Genomic DNA, 12,261 nt, shown 5'->3' on the forward strand with positions numbered 1-12,261 from the left:
GCTAAGAGGTTTCGAACAAATTTTAAACATAACTTCAAAATTGGTTTTGACATTTTATTTGGCTATGTATCAATAAACCGAAACTAATAAAACCTACATAATCAGTGTTTTGCGTCTTCAACTGTTCGTTCTTAGGTACTAAACGTCAAATATTTACCGCATTAACTCCTTTGTAAACAGACGTTTGATTTGTTTTATACAATATATGGGAGTTAGATTCTTTTATGAATTGGGTAGGAGGAGCGTGGGGGTTGGGGAGGTTACTGGTGTTTGCAGATTCCTCTCTTAAAGCTGGACCTTGAAACTTTGTAAAGGGAGGTTTTCACAAGAAAGATAACCACTGTCTTCTAGCACACGGTACGTCAGGTTTACAGAATTCTCTTGAAGCTCTTTCATGGGTGAAAAATACTGTCACAAGTTGTCCTGCCTTTCTGTGTATACATTCAGTATCTCCTGTAATTCTTGTTTAGTGTTGAGTCCCACTCACTTGAGCGGTATTCTAGGATGGGCAGCACGTTAGTTTTGTAAGCAGCCTCCTTCGTTGACTTTTCCAGTATCCTACTAATGAACTGAAGTCTGCCCCCTTCTTTTCCTTCAACTCATTTCCTTTCATAGTTCTAAAAATTGCTATATCCTGGTATTTGAAAGCGTGATTCGTTCGAGGTGTGATTAAGTGATGTTTTAGTAAACGGATATTACGTTTTTGAGTTTTCTCTATTGTACAGTTTTTCATTTCTCGACATGTAAGTTTCCAGTCTTTCCACCACTTTGATACCTTATCAAGAATTGACTAGATATTTGCTCAGTTTTTTTATCAGGCAATACTTCGTTTTAGATAACAGCAGATTCCTCAGAAAAAAGTCTACCGTTAGTATTAATATTGTAACAACACACTTCCTTAGGGCAAGGCTCAAGTAATTTCTTCTCATGTCGACGACTCTCCATCCAACATCAGGTGCTGCATCGTCCCTACCAACAGATCTCCAATTTAGCCGCAAATTTCGTTTCATACCCCACGTGATCGTAATTTTGTTAAAAAATGTTGGTATTGTTCTTTATCAAGTGGTTTATCGTCTATAAATACTGTATCCACGTGACTGCCTTGATCCGTGGCTATCCAGAAGTCATGCAACAAGAGCGCGTGTTAGGTTTAACGTGATCGATGTCTTCAGAATCCTTGTTCGTTGGCAAGGAAGACGTCATTCTGTTCCAGAAACTACATTCGTTCGAGCTCAAAATAAGTTCTGCAACAGACAGATGTCAGTAACAATGAATGTCAGTTTTACAGATATCATACTACCCTTCTTGTAGATATAACGGACCTGTTCATTTCTCGACGAATTGGGTACAGTTTCTCGTTGGAGGGTTCTACAGCACGAGGGGCATTCAGTAAGTAATCCAACACATTTGTTTTCTGAAAGCAGGTTGGTTTTATTCAGGATTCTAATACACCACTTTATTCGCCACTCTTTCAGCATAATTGTCGACGTAATCTCCGTGCAATAAGGCGATCTTCCGCCACTTCACTGGGGGAGCCTGTATGCCCACATGGTACCGCTCTGCGGAGCGAAAGTCTTGCTACATCAACAACCTCCCAATAATCCACGTTCTGCTTCCCACGGAGGGCATCCTTCAACAGGCCAAACAGATGGAAGTCGGAAGATGCGAGATCCGGGCTGTAGGGTGGATGCGGAAGAACAGACCAGTGAAATTTTATTGGCTCCTCTCGGGTGTGCAGACCTGTGTGAGACCTTGCGTTGTCGTGGAGAGGGTGAAGTTCGTCTGCATTTCGGTGGGCTCTAACACGCTGAAGTCGTCTCTTCAGTTTCCTGAGAGTAGGGCCAATAAACTTCAGAGTTTATCGTTGCAACATGAGAGACGACATCAAACAGAATAACCCGTTCAGAGTCCCAGGAAACCGAAGCCATGACTTTACCGGATGAGATGGAGCTTTGAGTTTGTTCTTCGGAGAATAGGTGTGTTTTGTTTCCGGTTCGAAGTCATGAACGCATGCTGCATCGCCTGTGAAGAAGTTCGACATAAATTGTCACTCTCATCTTCGTAACGCGCATGCATCTCCACACAGACGGTCTGTCGTTGCTCTTGTATAGTCTTCTGTTAGACCACGAGGACACCATCGGGCACACGACTTTGAGGACCCCAAATGGTGGATGAGTGTGTCAACATTACCAACAGTAACGTCTAGTTGTGTAGCGATGTGTTTGTGATTCGTCGGTCATGCCGAATGAGAGTGTCCGCACGTTCCAGTATTGCAGGTGTGTGAGCTACCTGCAACTGGCTTGCACGTGGGAGATAGGACAGGTTTACGCGACCTTCTTGCAATCATGACAAACGCCTCTCCCAACGATTCACGTGCTTTTGTTCATTGCCAGGTCTCCGTAGACATTCTCTAAGCGCCTACGAATATCTGCAATACTATGGTTTTCTGCCAAAAGAAATGCAGTGACTGCTTGGAACGAACGTCCGTTAAAGACGTCATTTTGAAGGCTACGTATAGCACTGGCACCTACCGGAACTTCATGAAACTGTAGGGCCTAAAGGAGGAATATTCCACAACGTCCCGCAACAAATTCGACATTTTTTCTACTGAAACTGGACCAGAAAAAATGTGTTACTTTACTTATTGAACACCTGGCGTATATTATATGGTTAAATGTTAGAGGGGGGGGGGGGGAGCGCTTGTGAAAATCAATTTTGTTTCATTTTCAGTAGATGTCAACTACACTGAAGAGCAGCCAGCCCGGTTGGCAGTGCGGCTTAACGCACGGCTTTCCGGTTGGGAAAGAGCGTTGGTCCCCGGCACGAATCCGCCCGGCGGATTTTTAGGCGGTTTTCCATCTGCCTCGGCAAATGCGGGCTGGCTCCCCTTATTCCGCCTCAGCTACACTATGTCGGCGATTGTTGCGCAAACAAATTCTCCACGTAAACGTACACCGCCATTACTCTACCACGCAAACGTAGGGGTTACCCTCGTCTGGTGTGAGACGTTCCCTGGGGGGTCCACCGGGGGCCGAACCGCAATATAAACCTGGGTTCGGTGTGGGGCGGCGGAGGGGTGGAGTGGACTGCGGTAGTCGTCGTGGGGTTGCGGACGACTGCGGCTGCGGCGGGGACGGAGCCTCTCCGTCGTTTCTAGGCCCTGGTACTTACCATAACATAACATAACACCAAAGAGCCGAAGAAACTGCTACACTTGCCTAATATTGTATAGGGCCCCCACGAGCACGCAAAAGTCGCCAGGGGAAGTGTTTAAATTCAGAAGAAAGTTCCTGGAGACACTCTGTAGCAATTCTGCACGTGTGGAGTGTAGCATTCTCCTGCTGAAATTGGGCAAGTCCATCGGAATACACAATGGATATGAATGGGTGCAGGTAATCAGACAGGATGCTTACGTACGTGTCACCTGTCAGAGCTGTATCTAGACGCATCAGGGGTCCCATATAAATCCAACAGTACACGCCTCACACCATTAGAGAGCCTCCACCAGCTTGAACAGTCCCCTGGTTTCATGCAGGCTCCATGGATTCATGAGGTTATCTCCATACCTGTACACGTCCATCCGCCCGATACAACTTGAAACGAGACTCGTCCGACCAGACAAATCTTCCCAGTCATCAACAGCCCAATGTCGGTGTTGAAGGGCCCAGGCGAGGAGTAAAGCTTTGTGTCGTACAGTCACCAAGGGTACACGAGTGGGCCTTCGTCTCCAAAAGCCCATATCGATGATGTTTCGTTGGGTGGTTCGTACGCTGATACTTGTTGATGGCCCAGTATTGAAGTGTGCAGCAATTTGCGGAAGGGTTGCAGTTTTGTGTCATGTTGAACGATTCTCTTCAGTCGTCATTGATCCCGTTCATACAGCATCTTTTCCCCGCCGCAACGATGTCGGAGATTTGATGTTTTACCGGATTCATGAAATTCACGGAACACTCCTGAAACGGTCGTACGGGAAAATCCCCACTTCATCGTTACCTCGGATATGATGTGTCCCATTGCTCTTGCGCCGATCATAACACCACGTTCGAACTCACTTAAACCTTGATAACCTGCCATTGTAGGAGCAGTGACTGATCAAACAACTGCGGCAGACACTTGCTGCCTTATAAAGGCGATGCCGGCCGCAGCGCCGTATTCTACCTGTTTGCTTATCTCTGAATACGCATGGCTATACCAGTTTCTTTGGCGCTTCAGTGTAATTAATGTATAGTTATAATCTACAAAAGTCATTTCATTTTCGCCCAGAATTACATTTACACGACTCGCTTACTGCCGGCCACAGGAAGCGGAACCGGCATGTCATACGGCCGTCGCCTATAGTACTGATCTGGGCTACCTCGGCAGGAAGAAATCACGTGTGCTGTGCTGTATGAAGTGCTTGTTATCGTGTCATATCGCTAGTCATGCAGTGACCCTGCCTCGTTTCTGGACTGTCTGGTTTTCGCTGTTTTCATACATTCGGTGCACATCTTACGACAACTGTTGTTCTGTTTATGGCCTGCACTTTAACAGTGGGAGTGGCCAGGAAACCGACCATACTGTTTTGAAGGTTAGAACATCGCAGATCGAGGAAACGTTGTATACCTGCACAGGTACGCCGGTCCAGGCCACCAGCAAGTAGACGACTCCTTCGATGTGGATCTCCCCAGCTACTTCACGACCACCAGGCGGTACGTGGTCATTCTGATCGACGGCCGTGGGTCTGCCTGCCACGGCGACAGGATGCTCTTCTCCGTCTACCGCAGGCTGGGCACCGCAGAAGTCGAGGACCAGATCATCGTCACCAAGTAAGGCGCTCCTCTGCCATTTTCTTGCATGTGTTACACAAACTGTTTAGCTTAGACACTGCTTACATCTCGCGTAGTGACTATATTCAGACACGTGGTCTGTAGAGTCCCGGTCGCACACCTCACCTGTGCTCCATGAGCAGTGAGTGAGCTTTGACAAATAAGGGAGGAGGTTTCCGGGCTGGAAGGAGCGCCTGGTCCCCGGCACGAATCCGCCTGGCGGATGGATGGTTTTTAGGCGGTTTTCCATCTGCCTCGGCAAATGCGGGCTGGTCCCCCTCACTCCGCCTCAGCTACACTATGTCGGCGGTTGCTGCGCAAACAAGTTCTGCACGTACGCGTACACCACCATTACTCTACCACGCAAACATAGAGGTTACACTCGTCTGGTGTGAGACGTTCCCTGGGGGTCCACCGGGGGCCAGATCGCACAATAACTCTGGGTTCGGCGTGGGACGGCGGAAGGGTGAAGTGGACCACTGCGGCTGCGACGGGGACGGAGCTTCTCCGTCGTTTCTAGGTCCCTGGTTAACATAACATAACATAACATAAGGGAGGAGATGTCGTGTTGAAGAGGTGTGCTCTGTCCAGGTAAGTAGGCTTATTCAGGTTTTTCCTGGGCAGTGAGAGAGACGCTAAATATTTTGTAGCATTGCCAGTGTGCACCGTGTCTGTCCCACTTGCTCCAACCACTGACAAACGTGATAACTGGCAACGCTGGGGTGTGTGCCGCGTTTGGGTCACTGATTCTGGCTTCTGACTCCCCCTGGAAAAATTTATCTGCTAGGACAACTATCGGTGTCACTTGTTATGTTTGTTTTACATCTCTCGCAATGAACATTGTAATGAGTAGATACCCGCACTATACCTAAACTGACATGAACATCAACGCTAACTGTTGTACGTGCTCGCAGAAGCTCTCGCTACAGACACAGTAGAAAGACGCTACTGGATGGAGCAAAATGGCCCCTGTCGCTTATGCGTCATCCCACCAACCCTTTTTTGGGTGCACATCAATCTAACAGTGAACATCTACAAGTATGTACAGGTATCAGTATGTTCTATATAGTGTACTACAGTCTATTCACCGAGAGCTGGGACGAAACATAAACAGTGTCACGTGAGCGACTACGCTCGTTTCCAGAGAAAGCATTCGGTGTTCACGTGATACGTAGGGGTGTGGAAAATCCTTGGCGCACCCTTTGCAGCTGGCGGCGTTCGGCTGGCTGCCGAGCTGTCACAGCGGACTGTGATAAACCTAGGCAACAATGTACGAAATACATTTAACAACAATGATAAAATAATGTTAAACTGAGTTCAGTAAGTCCCCCACAACCACACAACCACACGGCAAGGCAGCAGTCTTCTTGGGAGACTACAAAGAGTGTGTGGCCTTGTACTCACTTATCACACGATGCACTGAAGAACGTCCCACACCTGCAGCTGCAGCTGTTTTCGAAACAATGTCACTCATCGACTGCTCTGCATGTAAAAGTTCCGTTCTATACACATTAAGACTCAGAACTAATACGTCGACCTCGCTCGCTAAATCCGTGGATGACATAATGAGGACAGCCGTATGTGATGCTAATGAAATAAGTGAATATATAAAATAAGAAACCATGTGATGCTATTGGATGTGCACATAAACAGTGAATGCTCAACGTGACTACAAACACATATACTTACTCTAATAATCAACAACTAGTCTTTCAAGCGTCTTTACAGATGAACTTAAGATATCGTGAAATACCTGCTGTACAACACCCACTAACGAGCTCACACCTGCAACTGAGGCGGCCACACTGAATGAGCGCCGCGCCTGCGAACCGCACAATGCATCGCTCATAAAGGACAAACGGTTCCACCCATCGCATTAGAACAAACTAAAAAATTAAATTCAAACCTTTCTGAAACTTTTCTCGCTTACAGCCCCACAAAAGAAAGTAAAGGGAAAAAGTTTGTCGCTTACTATATTTCGGACGATGATTTGGTAACAGTTCTATATCAGACGTGAGATTTTAATTCATTGCTTCACTATTACTGACTCTATTGAGCAGACAATTTGCAGACGTCATCGGCATATAGTACTGAAGGCAATTATAAAATTATTTTGCTGTGTGACACACAGTTTAGGAGATATGGCGTGATAAATATAGAGTAACGCGAAAAAACAACTTTTCCTGAAAGCTTAAATATTTCTCTTTTTGAGTGACAATAAATTTTAATGTAATGTAAGTAAAGGTGTCGGAAGGTAGTTCTCGGATCTCTTTATCATGTTCAGGCGCCAAATTATAAAAAACACAACTTTCATTTTTTAATTTCTGACGCCCCTGCCTTGTACACCCCTCAACGGCAGCGCTGTGGTCATGCGCCTTGCCGTGTTTACAGTACGTCTCTTGTTTCGGTGAATGGAGTATAGAAAATTATAGATGCGTTCGACGCCTTGTTTTTTTTCTTTTTTTCAAGTGCAAATAAATTACATCAGTCGTTGTATTTAATAATTTTCTTTGTGTATGTAATATGTGCTGCTGCTCTGAAAAGTTTCGGAACGGAAATAACTAAGATCATCCAGCTTGGCTCTGGAAGCAAAAGATACTATCTATTTATTTTAGCACGCCCGGTTAGACGTGCGGTCTAACGCACGGCATTCCGTATTTGGAAGGAGCGCCTGGGCCCCAGCACGAATCCGCCCAGCGGACTTGTGTCGAGGTCTGGTGAGCCGGCCAGTTTTCCATCTACCTCGGCGAATGCGCGCTGGTTCCCCTTATTCCGCCTCAGCTACACTATGTCGCCGATTGCTGCGCAAACAAGTACTCCACGTACGCGTACACCATCATTACTCTACCACGCAAACATAGGGGTTACACTCGTCTACTGTCAATAACCCTGAAATAGTGGTTCGGTGTGGGGCGGCGGAGGGGTGAAGTAGATTGCGGTAGTCGTCGTGGAGTTGTGGACTACTGCGGCTGCGGCAGGAATGAACCTCTTCATCGTTTAGAGGCCCCCGGTTAAAATACAATACAACACAATCTATTTATTTTTATGTAAATACACCGCCGTTAGTGAAAAGTGCATCACCGAGAAGAAATTACCCGAATAGCGCCACACTTGGTGGAAGTAGTGACGGGTGTGGAAGCAAAACGTGATACGTTTTGCAGCGAGATGGGGCACTTGTAGGCCGAGCAGAGCCCTCTCGGGTCGGTCCGACTGGCTCGGTGTTGCGCCTAGTGTAGTCGGTGCAGAGCTGTCACACAAGGTGGAAACAGTACAGTGAGTGCCAGTATGCCTCGTCGATGTCATAGCGGCATGTGAGCGAATTCGAACGGGGCAGAATGATCAATCTCGGGGAAACGGGGTTGTCATACCGTGACATTGCGGTTCGCACAGGGCGTGCTGCTACGACAGTGATGCAGTGGATAGAGGAAGGTCGTACGAAGCGACGAGCGGGAACTGGACCACCGAACATGACTACAGCACAGGATGATCGTCATCTCGTCCGCATGGACATTACGGACCGTATAGCGCCATCCACAGTCTTGGCTCGTCGCTGCAGCACTACAACAGGTGTGAACTTGTCCGCATTGACAGTTCGTTGCCGTCTGCGGCAGGTTGGACTCGTTGCACGCATGCGATTACATCGGCTTCCATTGTCCAGAAACCTCAAGCTCCTTCCACTGCAATGGGCACATGAACACCGTCACTGGGGTGCTGTTGTGGCAACATGTAATCTTTTAGGATGAGTCCCGCTTCAACGTGTCCTACAGTGATGGCTGCATACGTGTCCGGCGGTACCGTGCTGAGCTCAACCTGGAGGGTTGCATTGTGGAGCGGCATTGCGGGCAAACACCAAGTGTGATGGTTTGGGGCGCCATTGGTTACAACAACCGATCTCGCTTCGTACGTACTGCGGGCATTTTGAACAGCAACGGGTACCTAACGGAGGTTGTTGAGCCTGAGGTACTCGCCCTGCTTCAGGTATCTCCACAGGCCACTTTTCAACAGGACAATGCCCGGCCACATATTGCGAGGAATGTACAGGACTTCTTCGAAGAGTGACGGCTACCATTGCTTCCCTGGCCTGCACGTTCGCCAGACATGTCGCCCATCGAACATGTCTGGTATATGGCTCGTCGGCACCTGGTGTGTCACGGTCCTCCAGTAACTGGTATCGCGGATTTGTGGGCTCGGATACAAACTTGAGTGGAGAAAAAATCCGTCAGGAACGGATTCAGAACCTTACTGATTCAATGACACGGCGTATAGCAGCTCTTACTTGCAGCGCATGGTGGCCACACGACATACTGAATAGTAGAGCTCAAAGGATATGTACAGATCTGAAAAGATGATCATTTGTTACTTGTCATGTACCTAACCTGTGGCATTAAATTAATTGAATTCATGCGTGTCCTTCTTGGCGTTGCAATTTCCACAAACGGTAGTGTAGCTAATTTTCAGCCACATTTCTGTCAGTCATTTGTTGCAGATCTATGTATGACTGTTTTGACATACGGTTATTCTGTTCGCGATGTTTTCGGAGGGCGATGACAGCGAATTTGATCCTGTCAGAGAATTTTGTCGACGAGGGCACGAGCAATGAAAAGAAAGAAAAACTATACCTTTATTTTCTCATTGCATGTTTACACCCACTCATTACAATGAAAAAAACTAACATTTTATCACTTAAATTGTGAGACTCGACATTTGGGGTCCGTGTCTGCCCTAATTATGACGTAACAAGGAGTAACATTCTAATATTTTTCACTTCCAACTAGTTATTTTTCTATTTTACGTTGTGGCTAGTAAAACGTTTGTCAAATATTTACTGCTTGTTACAAGGAAGAATGCATAATAACAGCTGAACTAATCGCACGTTGGGAAGTTCATCTGCTTATTTTTGACAAAGCATGATGCATTTCACTGGGCCTTTTCTTTTGTTTTTGCAATGCACAATGTTTGCTGGTCAAAGGGCAGTCCAGTGTCTGGACTACAACAGGAAACATAATATCTTCTAACTTCAGTATTTTTATCTCAACCATAAATTCTTCTCTTCATTTAGTAATTACACTGTCTGATAAAAAAACTGAAGCAACCAGAAGACATGGTCATATGCCATTGTAACTGCGTTCATGAATACAACCAACAGTGGATATGCATAGTATGTAAATGACTAGAGTTGCAGTTCTTTGTGCCAGCTAGAAACAGCACCGAAGTGCATTACTGTTAGCCGGCCGGAGTGGCCAAGCGGTTAAAGGCGCTACAGTCTGGAACCGCACGACCGCTACGGTCGCTGGTTCGAATCCTGCCTCGGGCATGAATGTGTGTGATGTCCTTAGGTTAGTTAGGTTTAAGTAGTTCTAAAGGTACGTTTACACTGGGATACATGTATCGCGACATGTATGAGCGACATGTCAATTTGACATGTCGCGATACATCACCTCATACAAAAATTCACGGAACTTGTATGCGGACCCTCGAGCTCATACATGTCGCGTATACATTTTGTATATCGCTTTTTGGCCATATACGCGACATGTATGAGCGACATTTGAACTCGCGCATGCGCAGTACTATCATTTCCTGTCGTCTTGTCGCCTGCCGCTTATTTTGACGATTAGCGCATGCGTAGTACCAGGCTCTTTGGCGGCTGTTTGAGTTTTGGAGGTACCGACTATCGTTTCGACGTTAACTTATCTGCATAGAGCATCAAAAAGTGCCATATGCAACATTATTCTTCGTGTTTGCGAGGCCATTGTGCAAGTTTTATTCCAAGAAGTGAAGGTAAAAGTTTTATATATATCAGAGTATGTAATACATTCTATAATTTTTTCATGCATCTGGCACGTATATCAATTTTTTGCTATTATTCCGGCGGCCTCGCGTGATAATGTTGACAACGGATGCCGACAATCGTGTGTGAGACGTTGGCATTAGCAATCGCGCGACAATGCAAATGTTTTGCAATGAAATCTTCGTGGCCAAAAAACGGAGTGTTACTGCCAACTGATCCTCTGGTGGAATCGCTTCCCGGAAGTTTGTGTTGGTTTTGGACACAAGAGGAGTCACAAGTGATAACAAACCGCGGAAATCCTCCATACTCATCCTAAAATAATTTCTGAAATATGCGCCATCCTTTAGCGTTAATTCGCGAGAAACTCTCTCTGCCACCATCTCCGCTTCCTCCGCCTTTTCTTCCTATCATCTTCCAAAAGAGCAAGTGTACCAGAACATAAAAATGTGAAATCTTCCAAATCGTCGTCGAAAGCTATCGCACAGTGATACATATCAACCAGTGTAAACGCACGCTCATACATGTATGAGGTTGATACTTGTCAACTCATACAAGTCGCGATACATGTCGCAAAGTCGCATATACATGTATCTCATACATGTGCCGATACAGATGGCAGTGTAAACGCACCTTAAGTTCTAGGGGACTTATGACCGCAGCAGTTGAGTCCCATAGTGCTCAGAGCCATTTGAACCATTTTTTTGCATTACTGTTGATCGTGTTTAGTGTTCTTACGAGACGTGGCAGGGTAGATAAGGGGTGTCAACAGCGCAAAGATATTGAGTGACGACAGTGAAGGACACGTAGGTGCTGAGTACTTGCATGGGACAGCGGTATCAGAACCTCACAAAGTTTGTGGGTTCTATTTCGCTGACTGATCGAAACGTGCAGTATCCATTCTTTTAGGGATTTCAGATGTAACAGTGGCCCAAAGTCGAACTGCATGGGAATGTGAGAGCAGACATACCCAATGTCAAGGTTCTGGTCGAACCATGCCTGCCCGTCATAAGGGAGGATCTCCGTATTGTTCACCAAGCACATCGCAACCCCGTCACATCTACGCCTGCCTTCTGAGGAAAAATAATGGAATCTCTACAACATTCTATGTCATCCTGCAGCAATAGCTTGACTAGGGAATTACGACCCCGTGTGTAGGTTGCCATTAACACCATCACACAACTCAAACAGCTGCATTTAGTGAGGCGCCGTGACCAGCAAGCACGGACTGCTAATGAATGGCGTGACATTGTTTTCGTCAATGCTGCACTGTTCCAGATGACCAACAGAGGGTATGATGGCGACGTTGAGAGAGGAGCCCCATTTTTCCACTATTTTGGAGAGGCACACCGATGTCACCCATCGGTCTATGGTACTGGGAGCCATTAGATATGAGTTGAGGTCCCATCTGGTGCCGGCCGGAGTGGCCGAGCGGTTAAAGGCGCTGCAGTCTGGAACCGCACGACCGCTACGGTCGCAGGTTCGAATCCTGCCTCTGTGTGATGTCCTTAGGTTAGTTAGGTTTAAGTAGTTCTAAGTTCTAGGGGACTTATGACCACAGCAGTTGAGTCCCATAGTGCTCAGAGCCATTTGAACCATTTGAACCCATCTGGTAGTGACTGAGGGAACTCAGATTGTCCGTGACATACCACTGTATGATCAGAATCC

At 46.6% G+C, this 12,261-nt stretch overlaps 1 protein-coding gene across 1 annotated transcript in view; it reads left to right on the forward strand.

Annotated features, from left to right (window-relative positions):
* LOC126190822 (venom dipeptidyl peptidase 4-like) overlaps nt 1–12,261 on the forward strand; it is a 382,023-nt gene that overhangs the window by 323,976 nt on the left and 45,786 nt on the right. Inside the window, exon 13 of the mRNA XM_049931391.1 lies at nt 4,611–4,805. Within this exon, the coding sequence (XP_049787348.1) occupies nt 4,611–4,805 (195 nt within the window). The remainder of the gene's footprint in view (nt 1–4,610; nt 4,806–12,261) is intronic.

Source organism: Schistocerca cancellata, chromosome 6, assembly GCF_023864275.1.
Source record: "Schistocerca cancellata isolate TAMUIC-IGC-003103 chromosome 6, iqSchCanc2.1, whole genome shotgun sequence".
In the NCBI taxonomy this organism is placed as follows: domain Eukaryota; kingdom Metazoa; phylum Arthropoda; class Insecta; order Orthoptera; family Acrididae; genus Schistocerca; species Schistocerca cancellata.